Source organism: Pteropus vampyrus, unplaced genomic scaffold (genome assembly GCF_000151845.1).
Source record: "Pteropus vampyrus isolate Shadow unplaced genomic scaffold, Pvam_2.0 Scaffold38, whole genome shotgun sequence".
Lineage (NCBI taxonomy): Eukaryota > Metazoa > Chordata > Mammalia > Chiroptera > Pteropodidae > Pteropus > Pteropus vampyrus.
In genome coordinates this window covers 3,909,691-3,929,939 of record NW_011888819.1, presented here as the reverse complement: position 1 = coordinate 3,929,939, position 20,249 = coordinate 3,909,691, and the positions used below count along the sequence as shown (strand labels likewise).

Sequence of the window (20,249 nt, the reverse complement as noted above, 5' to 3'; positions counted from 1 at the left end):
GGCCAAGTTCCTTGCTCTCATCATCAGTGTATTGTCAATTCTGCTGATCACAAAGCCGGGGATACGAAGGAGAGGAGTGGCTGTCTGACAAGTAAGATAAGTCGGAGGAGTTCACTGTGACTCCCTGCCTTGGCATCCTTCTTGCTTCAAAGAGGAGAAACAGTGGCTGAAATGAAAAAGGTCTAATCATCTGGGGTCTCCACTGATTAATCACAAGGGCCTCCAGCTAGTGTAACAGAGTGAAAATTCCAATGGTCAGTTTAATAGTAACGTCAGTTAGTCCATGTTAAAAGAATAATTATCTATAACTTGTTTTGATTATTCACATTAAAAACAAAATATGTTTAGGGCATTTCTAGTTTTGAGCAAATCTGGATGGTAAGGTCACTTGCTACCTTTGACAACTTTGAACATGGTTAAGCTGCTTTTAAAAGAGTCTATTCTTTCTGGCCAATAGGCAAAGCAAATTCTCAGGATTCGCTGGACAAATGGATTAAGCACTCACTGAGTATCTAACCTGTGCCTGGACACCAGGTCACTGGGAAGACTTCTATTGTCAGGCTGCCCCCGCACACTTGTCTGTGGCATTGAATGCTTCTCACCAGTCCCCTTCAAACACTTTCTGTAAAGGGTTGGATAGTAGGAATTTTAAGTCATGCAAGCCATATGGTCCTTTATAACTATTCAACTCTGCCATTGTAGCACAGAAGTGGCCACACATGAGTGGTCATGTTTGTGTTCTAATAAAACTTTATTTACAAAACAAGTCACGACAGGATTTGGCTACATTCAGTTTCCCAACTCCTGATGGTGAAGCATGGAAAAAAAACCCAAAAAACAAAACTGTAAGGTTTGTAGAAATTATGCTTAATGTTACCCATCCTTTGATTTGCTTTGTTTGGGGTAATGCTTTCTTCTTTCATTACCAAGTGCCAAGGGGATATATGAGTCTCAAAGATGCCTCTTTAAACATAGCTACCAACATGCAAGATCAACTGCACTATAAATGACAAGTCCATTTTGGGGGGAAAAAATAAGCAGTGCCTTAGCTCTACAAATAGATGAAAAGGTTCTAAGCCACACAGGCTAGAGGATTCACCTTATGCAGTGTTAGCATCTAACACTTTATGTCAAATATTACATATTATCTTAAAATATTGTATACAGCTAAATAAAAATCGTGTGAAGAATGCTTTCTCACAAAGGATAGAGTACTGAACACTCACTTTCCAATTATTAAAAGTATATCCACCTGTGTCTGAGCTTGCGTGTTTTTTTTTTTTCTTCAATTGCTTTTATTTGAAGGACTTCAGTAGCGATTGGTAAAATCTCATTATAATTTTTAGAGCATTTGATTTTATTTTTCTACAGTGAAGTTGTGCTGTAGGATTCGGGCTCTAGAATCCTTAATAGCAAGTTTTGTTTTGTTTTAATTATTATCGTTGCTGTTGTATGTAGGTTTAATTTATTTTTAGTTGAAAGTTTAACCTAACTGTATCTGGAACAAGTGGTTGTTTTTCAATACAGCTTTGCAAAAAAAAATCCTTTATCTCGCAGATGGTTTTATTAAAGTTTACATTAATAAAAATAGCTGAACTTGTTAAACTTTTTAAACAGTGCAGGGGAAGAGTCATCGACCTATTGTTCAGTAAAATCCAGGAAACTACACCCTCTTACCATCTGTAGCTACAGGGCTAGCTCTTTAGCTGCTTGAGATTAGAATCTCATCTCTCAATCTGGATGTCTGCCAACCTCTCAAACACTGAAAAAAAAATGCTCTGAAAATAAAAAGGCCACAGGTATTTATTGAACACTTTATGTCAGAGTGGGGGCAGATGGAGAAGAGGGTGTATAAAATCTCAGCTCAACGATATTAGAAAGTGGGCAGTGTCATAATTTTACAGATGAAGAAACTGAGGCTGAGCATCAGTGACTGCTAGGTTCATGGAGCTAAGGAAGGAATCGGTCTACATGACCCAGGTCCATCTGACCCAAGATGTTTCAGGCAAGGTGTTTTTTCTCTGCCTCCAACATTTTTTCTATTAAATTCTCAAATTCTTCTCTGGTACTACACCTTCCCTTCATCCTTAGTAATCTCTGGCCCAGCTGCCCCTCCCCAGCCTCACAGCCTATAACATCTTCCTGTCTTCCCTTTCTCTCCTACCCAGTCTACATGCCATGGTGGGACATTTCATTCTCATCCACTCTCCCCTCACCACAGACGCCCAGCTCTCTAATCTTTTATAAAATGTTGAAGAATACATGATGAATCCATTTGAATTCTATCACTACCACCACCACCCTTCCTATCGCTAAATCTCCCCATCTTTTACTTCCCGTTCATTCATTGACTTCATCACTCTTTAGTGCATTTTATGATTGTCACAACTTTTCATCTCAGGCTTCTGTTACTATTTCACCTTTTGTCTTCTAGGACCTTCTGGGACCGTCCTCCCTCAAGGACTCTCTGAGTCAGTTTCGATCTCCTGTTCTAAAGGCTCCTTTGCCCTCTAGTCTCTCCCTTCCTCACCACATCAGTCACTTGCTGCCAGACTACTCTCTTAAAAAATGTCAACTCCCTTTTTTCCCACCCCTATGCTAAAAACCTTTCACTTTTTTATACATAGTCTATTAGTCTAAACTTTTTATCCCGGAATTCAGAGCCTCCCAGACAGTAGCTAATGAATGCTGAATTATTTTTTTAAACTCAAAGAACATTTATGAAAGGGCAATTTAAAGAATATTTATTGAAAAAATTTCTCCATAGGTTTAGTTAGGATATTAATAAAATATTGTATTCTGCAGTTATTATAATCCAGTTCATTTATTATGCAAAGTTACATGAATTATTGCTCCATAAATTAAGGCTAGACAGAAATTTTTCTTATTCTACTCCTTTTACTTATTAGGCATCCATTTTCACTTAGTTCTTAAAAAGATCTTAAATGTTTTTCCAATTTTCAGGTTTTAAAATTTAATTTCCCATTCTTTGTTTCTTGTTCTATAAGAGTTTGGAACACTTTTAATAGTAATAACCAAAAAAAAAAGATAGTAATAACTGGTCAGGAAATTCAGGGTAGACTATAAACTCTTATTTGTTGATACTTTCTATTTAATCTTGTTTATTACTTTTTAATATATTCCATATTTTTATTTGACCAGGTTTAGTACATTTGAAAAAATGTACTAAGATATACTAGGGTATAAAATGTCTTTATACTTTCTAAGAAAATGCTCTCAAAACAAATGGATAGTTGTGTTAACAAAGGACCTATTTAACTTCTCTAAGATTGAGAACAGACTGTTTTAAACCTCTAATTTATGTTTTCAACATTGAATGTGCTTTTCAGTGCTTCTTAAAGATGGTGTAAAAACTGAGATTTTCTATGATCCAAAGTTGGATTCCTAAAATTGCCCCTGCCATTTAGTTTTTCATTTTCAAACTCATCCTAACCACTGTTAATTAGATTGAAGTTGCTGTAGGCAAGAAACTTTTTTTTCCAATGGCCAAGAGACACTTGAAAGATGCTCAACATCACTAATCAGCAAAATGCAAATCAAAACTAGGAGATATCACCTCACACCTGTCAGAATGGCTAGCATCAATAAATGAACAAACAAGTGTTGGTGAGAATGTGGAGAAAAGGGAACTCTCATGCACTGTAGGTGAGATTGTAGCTTGGTACAGCCACTATGGAAAACAGTACAGAGGTCCTGCATTAGTCACAATAGCCGGAAGTGGAAACAACCCGAATGCCCATTCACAGATGTGTGGATTAACATAATGTATTATATGCACACAATGGAGTATTGCTTAGCCTAAAAAAGGACATTCTGATGTGAGCTACAACATGGATGAACCCTGAGGATATTATGCTAAGTGAAAGAAGCCAGACACAAAAGGATAAATACTGAATGACTCTACTTAATGAAGTATCTATAACAGGCAAATTCATAGAGACAGAAAGCAGAATGGCAGTTACCAGACTCAGGGGACAGGAAGGAATGGCAAGTTATTGCTTAAGGGGTACAGAGTTTCTGTTTGGAATGATGAAAATGTTCTGGAGATGGATATTGGTGATGACTGCATGAGAGTGCAAATGTAGTTAATGCCACTGAAATGCACTTAAAATAGTTAAAACAGCAAATTTTGTTATGTATATTTTATAACAACAAAAAAAAGCCACTGGAAAAAAATGAAAAATTAGAACTATTATGACCCAGCAATTCCACTTCTGGGTATTTATCCAAAGAAATCCAAAATACTAATTTGAAAAGACATATGCACCCCTATGTTCATTGCAGCATTAAATTACAATAGTCGATATGGAAACAACGTAAGTGTCCATCAAAAGACGAATGGATAAAGATGTGGTATATATATATACAATGGACTATTATTCGGCTGTGAAAAAGAATGAAATCTTAACTGTTTGCAACAACAGGGATGGACCTAGAGGGTATTGTGCTATGTGAAATCAGACAGAGAAAGACAAATACTGTATGATTTTGCTTACATGTGGAATTTAAAAAACAAAATAAATGAACAAATGAAACAGAAACAAACTTATAGATACAAAGAACAAATTGATGGCCACCAGATGGGAAGGGGGTTGAGAGGGTTGGGTGAAAACCGTGAAAGAGATTAAGAACAAATTGCCAGTTATAAAAATAGTCACGGGGACATCGAGTACAGCATATGGAATATAGGCAATATCGTAGTAACTATGTATGGTGTCAGATGGGTACTAGACTTATTGGGGTGAACACTTCCTAAGGTATATATAATCACTATGCTGTATACCTCCAATTAATATGTCAATTGTAGAAAAATAATTTTTGAAAACTGGCTAAATTTTAGGAACACATAGCAAAGAGAATGAGGAAAGTTTTATACATAAAGGTATATTCATGTAACAATGTTGAGACTTGTTCTGTTGCCTAAAGGCTGAAGACAAGTGTTCCACTTTCTAAAGAAAAACATAATTTGGGTATAAAGATCCCCTTCTATGTTCATGAAGAGACAGTGGTGCTAACCTGAAATCATGACCCGTCATCTCCCCTTTATCTCACCAAACAAGTCCTCCATGTCAACTGAAGTATGGATGGATTGGGAGTGGGGAGGAATGGAGAGAATTGTCCAAATTGTGTGAGACAGTAAGTTTGTCAAACTTGTGAGAACTTCTACTCCCCAACTCACCCCCAAGGCAGAATTTTAGAGAATCACTTGCAAAAGTTGAAGGCACCTGCCAAGGAAAGAGCCATGTGAGCAGAGTGAAAAAGATACCAAGGAAGACATCAGGAGAAATGGTGAAGCACCCATCTACCCATGACTTCTTAGGTCAAGGTTACGTTTCCTGTGGTTAAGTAGGTACCTTTCAAAGTAGCTGGACTTGAGCCTACTTGCCAGTGTCTCCTTGAGAGCAAATGTCTGAAACAAGAGACTGAACTGTATCATTAGAGTGGGAGCCGAGGGAAGTTTGGAAGAGATAGGGTTGGAGCGGACCTCCCATTTAAGGTAATTTGTATAATGGGGAGACCTCCTAGCCCACAGAGCCCCCAAGAACTCATGCATGCAGCACCTAACTAGAGAAAGCCAGCATTTAGGCCTGCTAAACCAAGGGCAGCAATCAGACAGTAATAGCTAAAAACAAACAAAAAAACCTACACTAAATGGCCTTCTTTGGTTATTATTATTAAAGGCAGCACTAGATAATTCAGACACATGGCCCTTTCCAGTTCTCTGTACCTTTCCTCAACTCAAATTTCCTCTTATAGGACATCAGATTGGATTCTAGCCCACCCTAATGACTTCATTCTAACTTAATCCTATCTCCAAATATAATCACATTGTTAGGTGCTGGGGATTTCTACTTCAACATATGAATTTTAGGGGAACACAATTCAGCCCATTATACCAAGCGAGGGAGGAAAACATTTAAATAGCTAAAAGCCTAGAAAGTTGAGGTCATTTGTAATAAATAAGCAAACCCTAAATAGTTGTGAGATTTTTTAAAAAATGTGTATGAGAAAAAGAGATGTGAGATTATAAAAGGTAAAAGTCAACTAAACTGAGTAGGGGAGAAAGGGAAAAAGATGAAACATGCGCTGAAAGGGTTGGTCCTTCTGTTGACTGGCAGTCGCACTGCTGACGCCAGGCCGCTCGCCTGCCACAGGTGGGTTCGGGGGTTAGAGAAAGGACCTGAGCAACTAGACTTCCTCGATTACCTTTACATCATGCTGTAATTAAACATCAAATTCTATAACAGCGCCTACAGTTAAATAAAAGTAGTTCAACTGAACTGTCATTGCTTAAGCTTCCTTTGAAGAGAAAACTGGGCTGTTTCTTCCTACATATACCACTAGGAAATAGTTGTAGATCTTTCGAAAAAGATATATTCCTCAGTAGGTTTGACTTCAGCTAGTGTGGCACATCAGAGTAAAAATCTATTCCTCATAAAGGCTGTTTTTTGACTTTATATTTTGAAAGAAAACCTTTAAAGTCATATTAAGGCTCGTATTTATTGACACAAATCAGAGATTGTTAGATATAAAAAGGCAGGGCTGTTTCTCCTTTTTTAAAAAAATGTGACAGCTATCTACGGTTACTGAAATTTTGATGTGCCTGCTATGCCACATATCCAGGATGTATCTGCTGGATCCTCCTACACTTGGGAAAACACGTACATACAACTTTAATCTTTCAGAGTTCCTTTGTAGACCTTCCTCCCTACTGGCTGCCAGCTTTCCCTCCTCTATCTACATAGCACTGTAAGAAACTGTGACCACAAACTGTAAGGGAATAGGTAAGACCTAGGTTACTGGGATAAAAGCATTTAATATTTGAGGAGATGGAAGTTAAAACACAATGGATATTCCTGAACATAGTCAAAATTACACTTTAGTTTCCTGAAGCAGCTGTGATAAAGGACTCATAAACCGTTTCGTCACACGCGGATGTAATGCCTTCCGTGGCAGACACTCCGGTCAGGCAGCCCCCTGAGACAGCAGAGTCTGCACAGTGGGAAGGACGCCTGCACACTGAGGACAGTCTGCCAGGTTATAGGCAGGTTGTGCCCAGTTTACCTAAGTTCTCCATCTGCTTCGTTAACACCAAATAGGAAGATTTAAAAAACGATGCTGACCCACAGAATTCAATACACTCAAGCCTACATCCCATGTCATCGAATAATTTATTTGGAATCAGAATTAAAAGAACATTTGACAGTTGTGAAAGGTATGTTTATTCTGATAGCTTCCGATCAGCTGTACAACTTATCTAGGACAAATTACAAATAAATCTTACATTATTTCTTCAAGACTGGGGCTTTTCAAAGACTTCAAATTTGGGATCTAAGAAGAGAAAATAAAAAGGTTCAAGCTTAGCCACCCTATAATAAAATGCATTACCGAGAAGGCATCAATATTTAACTCATCAATCTTCTGATTTTGTTTTAGTGAATATCTACTGTTTTCAAACATCTATATGGAAATATTAAATTGCTAAAGATTTATTTAGCACCTACTATGAGCCAAACTATTAACTGACTTTACATGTATCACTTAAGTACAACAGCCACATAAGAAAGATATTCTCTCCAAATGTCAGATGAGAAATAGGCATCAGTTAACTATCTAAGATCACACAGTTCCTAAGTGACATTGTCAGTATTCAAGATCAGGGAGTTTGATTTCAGATCCACATATTATTTGATCTTCTATACCAATGCCAAACATTTATCCCAGAGCTTCCCACACATACATCACCGTCCTAAAAAATTCATATATCATTTAATCCTCTAAACAATCCAAGTAAGTTTTAAAAAGTGTATATATTTTCCACTTAAAATGATCTCCCACAAGAATGAATCCATGATTAACGAGACTCACCTTCAAATTTGAAGTTAGGAAACGCATTCATGTCTGCTTTACCAAACATCTGCTTAAGCTTAAAAAGCTCCCTTTCCAAATCTTGCTGATATTCGGGGCCAGCATCGACAGGTCCTCCAGATGACCTGTGTGTAAAAGATCGAGTAAAAACTCATTTTCTGCACTAGTTTACAAAACCAAAATTACTTTTCACCATCAAGTTTCAGTAGACCTTTTAAAGATACTCACATAGGGGAAATACAGACTTTGCCAAAAGAAAATAAGTATTTCCACTTGAATTTCAATTCAAACTATTTTAATGTGAGGTTTCACATAAATGTAAGACAAATTTAAACACACCTCTACCAGTCAAGGGTTTCTGGTATCAAGGACACTTTTTAAGTCAGCATCCCTCGGGGTCTAAGCTGCAATGAGGAGGAATGACTATGTCCATGGACTCTGGAGTCGATAACTACTTCTGCTTGAATGTCAGTTCTGCAATTTAGTAACTGCATCAACGGAGCAATGCGGGATGCACTCTAAACTTTAGTTTCACATCTAAAAGTCAAGGTTCCACCTAATATGTACCACTTAGCATAGTGCTGGGCACATAGTGAACATTCATGCTACCTATTATTATTACCTGATTTAAATCAGCTACCACTAAATGGCTTTTAAAAGATCTTAGTAACTTTAAGTCTCTATAATAGGGGCCTAACAAAGAAGCAAATGATTTCCTATCCTCAGAGGTTTTGCCATTTAGAAGAAAAAATTAACATGTTTATAAACATTTATGCTGTAAGAGAATCATGTGACAAGCTTCAAAGACAGTTTAACAAAAAGCTACTCAAGTTGAAAGCACTTCTGCTAATCTAATCAGAAAAATTTCATTTTAACAAAGTGGCATTTGTGGCAAATCATGCATTTGGGTCAGATTTTTATTTTGAGACATTCTAAGACTGAAAAAGCAAAGATATAGAGATGATGAAGAATTGAATATATGTGGAGAACATTAAGTGGTCTAGATGGAAAAGCCAGCAGGACGCAAATCACAGGAGGCCTGCAATGTTAAGCCTAGTTTTGTATTTTATTTGCTAAGAAATAAAATAACAAAATTAGTAGAGTTGTGCTCTGGGAAGATAAATATAGCAATGGGGTCAATTACATTTACTTAAATCTTTGCACAAATTCTTCTGTGTTTGTCATGCTGTTACTGCCTGCATATCAATGAACAATAAACAAAAAATTTACAAGTGAAAATTCCAGCAAGGGTAGTAATATTTCTACACATGTCTATAATAAAGGTACAGGGTCTTAATGTTACAGGATTTCCACAAAAAAATAGATCTAAATTTAGAGACAGATCTAAATTCAACCCTTTTCCTATTTAGAAAAAAAAGTGCAGCTCACGTAGGAATGCCATTTCTAGGATCTGACATTTTCAGTGATTGAACTACTAAATGCCATAAATAGATTGATGTCATTTATTAATATTTCTTGTCATGGACCCAATTTTCTTCTGATCGGCATGTGCAATAAAACTTTCTGTGATGATAGAAATGCTCTCTATTTGTGCTATCGAATATGTGAGCACTAGAAATATGGCTAAGGTGACTAAGAAACTGAATTTTTATTTAAACTTAATTATAATTAATTAGAATTTGAATAGTCTCATGTGAATAATAGCTATTGAAATATACAGTGCAATTGATAGAGCCTTCTACCAGATATTTTGATGATTGCCTTCCAGTTCTGGGATCCACAAGCTTTAGAAACTGTTTTGAAAAGACCCAGCCAGTTTCATCAATATACCGGTCACTGATAGATGATGGCTGTTACAACTTTAATATGTACCCATGATAAAAAAGGGCCAGGAATCATCTACCTCAACTGACTATAAGTCTCTCCCAGCCCACCTTATTTATTAGTATATCCCCAGGCTCTAGCCTGGTGACGAGAACAAAGTAGGACACTCAAGGGAGATTTGTTTATTTCACTTAACAAATATTGGGCATGCTAATTTACTAAACCACTTCATTTTGAAACAGGTACTGTTACCATCATCCCCATTTTACACATGAGTAGTCTGAATACAGAAGTTAAATAACCTGCCCAACATCATAGAGCTAATAAGTGGCGGAGCTGGATTCTCGCCCAGCATCCATGTTCAGAACACTTCTCCATGCTATTGTAAGGAGTCATGCTATGTTCAGAACACTTCTCCATGCTATTGTAAGGAGTCTAGCTCATCCACACAAATGAATGAGCTAGACTCCTTAGATTTAGGTATACCAAAGGACTGACTTCTTATACGACAGGCTTCAAGGACAGTTGAGGTGCAAAGAGCATCAATACTATGATGCCTTGACACCTCCAGACAGAAGACACTCAAATTCTCCAACACCCACTTACTAAATAGTGTGATTTTAGGCAAATTTTAACCTTTTAGCCTTAGTTTTCTAATATATAAAATGTAGATAAATCAATAAGGTTGCTGCGAGTTTCATAGCAATCTCTTCATTTTAACTCGTTCACTCTCCCCGCTCCTTGGTTTTGGTAATGACAAAACCATGTAGTTAGCTGCCTAGTCTCAAAAGTCTGTGTCTTGACCCTGTCATTTTTATATTCTCACTGCCGTAAAGACAACGTGCTCATCAACCAATGCTTAGATTATTACACTTTTCTAACATGTTTTCCTCCTTTTCTCATTCCAATTTTCCCAACACACTGTGATTAAAATTATCTTCCTAATACAGAATAGTCTCGTTTCACCCCAACATCCTGCTCAAAAACCTTTAATGTCTCATAAATGGCTTTCATATAATATCTTAATTGTCCAGTCTATAATCAAGGCCTTCATTAACCCCTCATTCTAACCCCATTCTATGCTTACCCACCCCCCACACTCCTCATATACCCTACAGTCCTGGGAAATAGCATTACACAATTTCCCAAAAATGCTTTCTAGTTTTCATGCCTTAGCTCACATTACCATTCTTTCCTCCTAAAAGATATTCTCCTCCCACCCCCACTGATCTGTCCAATCTTATCTAAACACCAATTGTTCGTAGCTTTGGGTAGACTCCTGGGTGTGTCTACTGATGACCTCTGTGGGTCTGAGAACCCTCTCAAACTATAAGCAAAATTGTGAGTAAATTCTTTTTTTTTTTTTTTAAACTAAGACAATGATCCATAGCTGTCCATGAAATTCTCAAGAGGGATAAATGACCTCAAACACTGCCTTCAAATCCAAGACAAAACAGTCACTCTTTCAAGACACCCTCTAAAATGCCTACAACTAGAAAGGAGCTTTCTTTCCTATGAACTACCCAAACACCTGAATGTCCTGATATCTCAGCATCTAATTCATTTTATCTTATAGTGTATTTACTTGCTTACAAGCTTTCTATCTCTAGCAGATATTAAGAATATTGTGGAAATATAGTGTGGCTTCTTTCTTTATGGCCCACCACAATTGCTAGCCCAGTGTTTTGCACATGGGAGACAACTAAATACTTAAAAATAAAACCAAAAAAATCAAATTATTAACTGAAAGGTTTATAATTATTAAATTATAAACCTTTTCCAAAGGTTTAAGGGTTGAACTTGATGATGGCTAAGGTCATCATTCATCTCTAAAACTGTATGGCTCTGTAATCATGATTTTCCTGGACTTGTTTTATACCGTTTCAGACTCTTCTGTCTTTTGATATTCCCAGAAATATATAAGTATGGAAAAAGCATTAAAAAAAAAGTTATGTTTACTATTTCCCCTAAATCACGATGTCACAGAAATGGCACTAAATTGAGTTAGAATATTTTGATTATATGTTTTTCCCCCCAATTAGTTTAATGACTTAAGGCTAATCAATGTCTAAGGGGTTTACGTTTTCAAATACAGTTGTTCCGTTATATGCAGGGAATACATTCTAAGATCTCCAGTGGATGCTTGAAACTGAAGATAAAACTGAACTCTATATTTACTATGTTTTTTCTATACATATATACCTACAATAAAGTTTAATTTAAAAATTCTTACATAGTAAGAGATTAACATCAATAATCAAATAGAACAATTACAACAAAATACTGTAGTAAAAGTTATATGAACATGATCTTTCTCCCTCCCTCCCTCTCTCTCCCTCTGATAACCGACCTAATAACGGAGATGGTTACTGAGTGACTGACTGGCAGGTAACATACACAGAATGGATACATTAAACAAAGGGATGATTCACAACCCAGGCCAGACAGATCAGCGCAGTGAAAGATTTCATCACAGAACTCAGAATGACATGACATTTAAAACTTATGCAATGTATATTTCTGGAATTTTCTATTTAACACCTTTGGATGGAGGTTGAACGCAGGTAACTGGAACCACAGAAAGTGAAACCACATGGAAGGGGAAACCACTGTTTAGACCCAAAATAATTTACAAGATCTTATATACTTCCATGAATTGATTCTAGTTTATAATAAATGGCGTTATAATAAGGATATGTCTAATATGACAAGATATAACAGGATTCTCCCTTAGAACCCATATAAAAAAGACAAAATTTGTGACTTAAAAAAAATTCAAGATCTTTGCTCCTTCTTTTAGAGCACCTTATGAACCTGTATGTCAAGGTTCAGCTCAGTGGTCTCAGACACTTTTAAACACCAAGTAATTTTTTAATTACCATCTCGAAATTTACATACTTTAAATATTTATACCATGGTTGATTATCTACCCACTTACTGTCGCTTAGTTCTATACTCTCTAATCTTGTCCACGAAGAGTTTCTGTACAGGATCAAGTTCTTTGTTAAATGCCACTGCTGTAACACCAATATTCCTCCTCAAATGGACTGAGATTGCAGACTGAAGGATAGAGGAGAATCTGAAGAGCCTCTGAAGAATCATGGTGATTCTGTTATTGAAAACAAGCACTAGAATGTTAATATACTTTAACATGTATGTAGTTATAAAATGCCTCTAAATATATCATATAGTGGGAATCTAATTGTATTAATTGCTTCAGAACTTAAAGCATATTAGAACTCAGTGAATACTAAGAACAGTTACCTGACCATAGCTCTATTTCCCTCTCCATTCTTCATGGCATGTTTTTACTTCTTAACCAAAAGGTCCTGGGACCTAGGAGCCATTAGAACTCAGACCTTGTGTGTGGATCCACTAATGGTTAGATGCAGAAAGCACTACATATAGGATGGGTGTTTCTTCTCCATGAACGTAAGTCTTGGACCAGAGGAAACAGTCAAGCTAGGATGTTAGTAAATTGCCTCCTCTCAGCAGGAAAAGAACAACCCTGGCCCCAAAATAAATATGCTAGGTTCCTTTGACCCCCTCAAAATCCTGGGCTGAAGCAGCTGTCTCCGATGTCCCTGCCTTGTTGGTGGGCAGGGACATCGGAGACAGCTGCTTCAGCCCAGGATTAATAGCCTGAAAGTTTCTACTTGGCAGACCTACAGGAGGAGAAACTGAAGTGCCTGTTAGAACTGCAAGATTCAAGGCATTCAGTAACAACCAAATCTTTAAGTCCAAAAGAACCAGCAAGGAAAAAGAGCAATCAGCCCAAGGGAATCTACCAATAAAGAGGGGAAAGCAAACAGTATGAACTCATCAGTAAAATAGAATTTGTAAAGGACATAAAAGCTTGATTTTTAAAAATGAGGACTTCCAGATTTCCAAGGCCTTCAACTTCTTGAAGCTAAAAGACATGATTTTCAAACTAAAAAATTTCAGTAGATAAATTAGAAAACGCTCACAGTTGAGACCTCATTTCATGTCTCAAAAAATCAAATGCAAAAACATTCCAAATTACGACAAATATATGCAAACATGAATTCCAAAAGAAAGGGAATAAGGAGGCTATAAGTAATTGGAAGAAATTTCCCTCAGATTGAGATAGTGTATTAAGGCGAAAAGGCTTACCAAACCCTATTTTGAAATAGTGATAAAAGATTCACACCTCAATATAGCCTGGTAAAATGTCCAAACTTTGAAGTGAAAACCTGAGACATGCTAACAATCCCCATACCCCCCAAATTACCTAATAACAATAATCATCGTCATACTGATACTGGACTTCCATCAAGTTATACTGCTACTGCTCAAAGTGTGATCTGCGGACAAGCAGTAGTATACAAATTGTGTTACTGGTCTACAGCGATATGAAAATTGGTAATAAGTACTTAGAAATTGTAAAGCAATCAATTTATATCAATTGAATTTAATAATAAAAATTAGAGTGTATTTTGTGTGTCTTCATTGTTTTGTATTTCATCTAATTTTTCTGATAATTCATTTTTGTTGTATTCTTCAAAAGTATTCACAAGTGTTGAGGAGAAATGGCCCTTTACCACCTGAGAGATTAAGATTCACTAGGCTAGAGGACAGTAGAGTAGCACAGTGATTCACGAATAGGGTGGGGTATCCTCCAGGAGATATTTGGCAATGTCTGAAGACATTTTTGGTTGTCCTGAATTAAGTGAGTGTTACTGACTTCTAGTGGGTAAAGACCAGGATGCTGCCAAGCATCCTATAATAACAAGAATAACAGCCCTCTCACAACAAAGAATTATCTGGTCCAAAACGTCAATAGTGCCAAAGTTGAAAAGCCCCGGAACAGCATATAAAACTACCTAAAGAAATCCTACAATCAACAAAATATCCTTCACCTGCCAGGGAGAACGCAAACTATTTGAAGAAATTAAAGAATTCATCATATAGCATTCTTATACCCCATCAGAGACAAATGCTTGAGAAAGAGACTTTAAGCAAACAACAGATGACTTTAAGGTGCTACTTATTATCATTCCCATTTTACACATACAGAAACTGAGGTTTAGATATAAATACCAGGTCCAAGCAGAATCTGACTGGACATAAATATACTTTATAAATTGTGCAACTCGAGGTATATTTTCCCTTCTGGCAATATAAGGACATACTTAATACTCAGCAACAGGGTCATCTAACATTTGTTTAGCCCTCAGCATTTCGTAAAATATTTCCATATATAGTCTCTCTTTGCACACTTTTGACACTGTTAAGAATTAGAGGAAGGTGTCTGTAAGTTACTAAATTGCCCATATGCCCACAATTAATTTTCTGATTGCAAAAATCATGTTATTCTTTCTGTAACATGGGTACAGTCCATTTTCACTACTCTAATTTCTATCATCTAAGAATTGATTCCCAAATCACACTCTAATTTTGGTCTTTTTTTCTGAACTCCAAACCTATACATTCAACAGCTCTCATCCCTTCCTAAGTTCTACAGGGCCCTCAAATTCAACTTGTCTAAAAAATGAACACATAATCTCACTATCAAAACTTGCTCTTTTTCCTTTATTCTCTTTCATTTTTTCCCCCACTTATTAAATTATCTAGTGTGTGGTGTGTACCGTCCACTGGCTCACAGAACAAGTGTAAAATACCAACTTGTTACACAAACCAGCGTAAAATACCAATTGTGGTATAAGTTCTCTATTCGAGTACCATGTAGTGCCATGAAAGCCTATGACAGGGTTTTGGCATATTCTTTAAAAGACTGGGAAGGCAATAGCAAGAAAAAGGTACAGCACTGTACAAAGGGAGCGTGGTTCTGTTTACAGTGATGGCTGACCAGCCTAAGGTTAGTTCTTTCGCCGACTCTTCAAAGCATATTTCTAAAAATTCACAAGCCACCTAACTTGACTCGCTCTTTTTCATTCCGGAAAACCTTATTGTGTTCGCATAAGCCTGTCCCCAACCCCCTCCCTCAAGTTAGCGTCCAGTTCCTTGGAGTTGTTGAGGTGTAGGATTGTGCTCGAAAAGAGAGTGTAAAACAAAGGTGCCTAACCAAGTTTTAGCACTATCAACATTTTTAGGTTTGAACTTTTAAGACTATCACCCTTTTCCCTCTTTTGGTGCACGTTCTGCTTTAAACAGTTCAGAGCGATGCCCGCGCGTCATCGGGATTGGGCAGGCCTGGCTGCAGATCAGCTCCACGAGCATGACCTTGAGTTGCTACAGCTGGGCTACGAGTCTATGAAACCCCCAACCCCGCCGCCTCCCTGCAATCCGCGCCATCCCTGTTTGCCCTCAGAGCGGTACTATCAAGGTTATATAATGAGTCTACAGCGAACTTTGAGGCCTAAAAGCACCGAGGTCTGCAATGACCGCCCCCCCAGACCAGGCCGTGAAGGTGCCCGGGACAGAAAGTTGCTCTCTCCTGAAGGGCAAAGGTAATAGACAGCCTAGACCCCGTGAAGAAACTCAGAATTGTAGTCCTAAAAGGCTAAGCTAGTCCAGCTACCCCTCAGTCACCTTGCACTCAGTCCAGAGCTGCCAGAGCCACCGCCGCCGCCACCGTTCTACTTCCGGCCCTGGCCCCGCCCCCACCCGCCTACCCGCTATCGCAATGCATCATGGGCTGCCGTTTCAGTCGGTCGACACTCACCGGACAGGAAGCGTCTCGGAGACAGTCTGCGACCGGACGGCTCTAGGTGAGACAGACTGCAAACAGGAGGAGGAAGTGGAGGGTAAGTGCTTCCGGGTCCCCTAGAGGCGCCTCCGCCATCTTTCCTTCGCCTAACTTGACCTGCTCTTTCCCTCCTGGAAACCTTGCTGTGTACGCATGCGCACTTGGACGGCCTTGTCCCTTAGTTCAATCCTTCCCGCCCCTAATCAGCGTGCTGCTCCTTGGGTTGTCGAGGTGTATGAACGTACAAAGTGACAGAGTGTAAAACAAAGCGGACCGGGGCGTTATGTTCCCTTGTGCCTCGTGAGCCTCCGTTGCCTACGGCGTTCGTTTCGCGCAACCTGCTGGGAGTTGTAGTCCTGAACCCGGGGGTGCCTGGGAGGCGGGAGGGGGGTTGGAGTTTCGGCGCCGATTCCGCGGGAAGGGCCCAGGGGCCTCACACTTCGAGTCGCGGGAGCCGCTGGTTTTACCGGGAGAGACGCTGCACGTGGATCCCGCGCCGCTGCTGTTCTCAGCCGGCTCTGGAGTGCGGGCGGGGGCGACAGGGTCGATTCTGGAGCGGGTGAGTGCGGCCGCGGGGGTGGAGGGGAGCGCGGGCCCGCGCGGGCCGGCTTCGTTCCGGGGCCTTCTCCCCCAAAGCGGCCCCCCCGCGGCCGCCTCTGTGTTTTGTTTCCGCTGGTCCCCGGCGCTGTGACTCCCATTTCCGTTCGTGGAGACTTGAGGGAGCCGGGTGGGGAGGGGCGGGGGAGGCTGTGCGGGGAGGGGAGGGGGGGGGGCGGGGGGCGCGCGGCGCGGGGGCTCTAGGAAGTCGCGCGCCCCAGGGGCCCGGGCTGTTCCTGTCTCCCTTGGCTTCTTTCCCTCACTGTCCCCTCATCGACTGTCCGTCGAGGTTCGCAGCCTCTGCTGTCGGGATGTGATCCTGACGCCCCCGGGATTTCCGAGGAAGATGCGAAACTAGTCTTGCCGACTCAGCGATTCGCTCTCAGTTCAAATCCAGTTGTCTTTCTAGAATTGCGCCATACATAGTTGCATCAAAGCCATTTGTAAATGTGTATGGTGGCCATTGTTTTTTTTTTTTTTTTTTTTTAAGAAGTAGTATATTAATGTAGCTCGCCAAATTCTTCAGTTTTTTTTTTTGTAGGATAAGGTTTGTGTTTGTATTTAGCGATCCTAGTTTGGTTAGGTTAACGGCAAGGAAGACAGTGCTTAACAGTTATTGTCTTGCAAGATAATTAGTAGTAATTTAAAAATACACGCAATAGGTCTGACTGGTGGGAGGAGCAAAGATTTAGAAAGGTTCACTTGATGAAAGTGACGTACTGGGCAGTGCTAACATTCTTAGATACTATAGTCTTAAACTTTAGAAGAAACTGGCCAACTCTTTACAAACTAAGGGAATAACGCCTCTCTCTTAAAGTTTGATCCCGGCTTTCCATGCTTATTTATTATTACGCATATTCTGACACTAGGTGGACTTAAGTCAGTTTTACCTGGATTGCACATACAGGACTGTGTGTTATGGGGCGATATACAGTCTTGAAGTAAGAAAATAACCCAGCTAGATGTTGAATTAACACAAGTCATGAGAGCATGTGGAGGCTGAATAGTAAATTAAAGCTGTTTACTTTAATCTCCCTTCAACTTTTATTTCTAAAACTCCAAATCTACAGGAGAACTGAAAAATTATACAATGAGATTCTACAATGAACACCCGGTAGGGAGGAGGTCACCAAGTGTTCATCTTTGTCCACACTTGCTTGCTTCTTGTCAACTCCTCTAACCCTCTTTTTCTCTCCTCACCACCTTTCTTTCTCTCTCCCTACCTCCCCATGCACACGCAGATGTATGTGCTTTTCTTTTCCTTTACTGTTGACTTAATTTTTAAAAACGAAAATGTCTTAATTTCTTGAGGTTTTTGAAAATATTTTTTAGCTTGAGAAAATGTGCAATTGATCAGGCGGGTACTCCCAGATTACACATATTTGCGTTAAAAATATGTTCTATATTATACATTTTATGTATATTTTACAACATATGTTTATATTATAAATACATATATTTATCTTTTATTGTCTTTATTGGGAAAAATTGTCCTAAACTCTAATAATGTGTTCCAGTGAAAAATAATCCTAATCAAGTTTATCTGTGGCTCCAAAAGAGAATGTTCAACTGTATTTTATTGAATACAAGCCTGCCTTGGAGGTTTTAGTTAAATTTAAGTTTAGTTTGTATTCATTTTGTAACCCCAGAGAGAAACCAGAGCATCAGGGAGCAGCCCTAGGATGGAAAGGCTGCAGGTAACAGTTCTCTTTGCCATTTTAAGTTTGGACAAAGAATCCTGGGGAATTGGTTCCAGAAAAAGAGCTAAGACTCACTCAAGCATTGATATCAAAGATTTGGACAATTTCCAAATCTCTCCTTTGCTTCCCTAGACTAAATTTAGAGAACTGAGAGAGAGAAAAGAGATCCACTTAGAGACTATGAGTATTTTTTCCAAAAGTATATTGAGTTCATTTTTTTTTCTTTATTTGGCACCTTCTGGAGACTGATCTATAAATTTTTTAAAAGTCACAGGACGTTTCTTTTTTTTGACAACTTGTTTTAGTGCTTATATCATGGAGAACCACAAGTATCCCTTCTGGTAAGCCTTTAGGTCCATTTCTTAGCCTTTGATTACTTCCTCATATATTTTTCTTCATTTCCAAAATTCCCAGAAAATTCACTTGCTTTTTAATCTTTTTTTTTTTTTTTTTTGGTTATGAAGATAGGAGTGGACCTCCTTGGTAGACCTCCCTGAAAATAAAACAAAGATCTTCTCCAGCGCCACTCTGCTATAAACCTTAGTGTTCCTCACTTTTTTTTCAGTACAGAACAATTTATACAATTTATACAATATTGTGTGTGTACATTATTTTTGATCTTAACTGCTACCAGCATTCCATGGTGTATGCTACTTTCACACTTTTCTTGTCTCACAGTACTTGTATTGGCTCCAGCTTCTAGCTATCACCAGCAAAGCTGCCCTGAACATCGTTGTCAATCAATGAGACTGTCTCTGGAATGCTTATCTAAAGGCAAGATTGCTGGGTCATAGGTATAAGCGTATGTGATTTGGGCAAGTGCTGCTAGATTTTTCTCCACAGTAGCTGGACCTGTCTGTACTCCATCAAGAGGCAGAGGATTCTTAATGTCCCATGTCTGCTAATTCTTTTCAGTATTCAACATTCCAATTTCTGCTGCACAACAAACACACAACATAAATGCACCTGGTAAAAAGTGGTAATTCCTTGTTTTAAATTGCATTTTTTAATGATTTGAATATGTACATTTCTTTTGGTTTCCCTTTATGTGAATTTTTTTTTCTTGTGTTTTATCTGCTTTTCTAACTTGTCCTGACTTTTGGGAGATTGTTATTAATTTAAAAGAGTTCTCTGTCTATTCCAATTATTAGCCCTTTATCATTTTTGGATATTGAAAATATCTTTTCCACACTGTAACCTCTTTAGTGAACATAAATCTTAATTTTTATGTAGTCAAATCCATTTTTTTTTATATGGTTTATGTTTCGGGAATTTAAGAATTTCTTTTCTATCCCTAGACCACAAAAGAATGCTCACCATTTTCTTCTATTAGCTTTATAGTTTTACCTTTCACATTGTCTTTAAGGCATCTGGAGTCAATTTTATATGGTGTGTAATAGTTCTTATAACATTTTTATTTTTTCAATACATATTAATAGGGTGCCTACTAAGGGTGAGGCATTGTTCAAAGTACTTTTATACATCTGTAAACAGATACCCCTTCCCAGGTGGAACTTATGTTGTCCTGCATGGTTGGTCCCTACTGGGTCACCACCACCTGTTTTGCTGTAGTGCTCAGGATGAATGCCACAGTTTACACATAGTAA

At 38.5% G+C, this 20,249-nt stretch overlaps 2 protein-coding genes across 6 annotated transcripts in view; one reads left to right on the top strand and one right to left on the bottom strand.

Annotated features, from left to right (window-relative positions):
• Positions 1-7,220: 7,220 nt before the first annotated feature.
• ATP5PF (ATP synthase peripheral stalk subunit F6) lies at positions 7,221-16,978 on the bottom strand. Of its 2 annotated transcripts, none has more exons than XM_011358212.2 (4): positions 16,189-16,978; positions 12,614-12,784; positions 7,891-8,015; positions 7,221-7,353 (listed from the first exon to the last, which is right to left on the bottom strand). In XM_011358212.2, exons 2-4 carry the CDS (start codon positions 12,775-12,777, stop codon positions 7,316-7,318), a joined length of 327 nt encoding a protein of 108 aa, XP_011356514.1. In that variant the 5' UTR covers positions 12,778-12,784; positions 16,189-16,978; the 3' UTR covers positions 7,221-7,315. The 2 variants fall into 2 exon arrangements, with proteins under 2 accessions (XP_011356514.1, XP_011356515.1); XM_011358213.2 differs by having other exon boundaries at positions 16,322-16,371.
• The window catches only part of GABPA (GA binding protein transcription factor alpha subunit), a 35,958-nt gene continuing 32,005 nt past the window's right edge, over positions 16,297-20,249 (top strand). Inside the window, exon 1 of one of the 4 annotated variants that reach the window (XM_011358215.2) lies at positions 16,297-16,403. The gene's annotated coding sequence lies outside the window, so the exon portion shown is untranslated. Of the gene's footprint in view, positions 16,404-16,553; positions 16,905-19,392; positions 19,417-19,598; positions 19,622-20,249 lie in introns of those variants that run through there. The other 3 variants (XM_011358214.2, XM_011358216.2, XM_011358217.2) reach the window with 3 other exon arrangements.

Coding starts and splice junctions, on each gene's coding strand:
- ATP5PF (XM_011358212.2), bottom strand. CDS start 12,777: ATGATTCTTCAGAGGCTCTTCAGATTCTCCTCTATCCTTCAGTCTGCA. Junction 8,016..12,613: donor GAGTATAGAACTAAGCGACA/GTAAGTGGGTAG, acceptor TTTTACACACAG/GTCATCTGGAGGACCTGTCG. Junction 7,354..7,890: donor TCCTAACTTCAAATTTGAAG/GTGAGTCTCGTT, acceptor TTCTCTTCTTAG/ATCCCAAATTTGAAGTCTTT.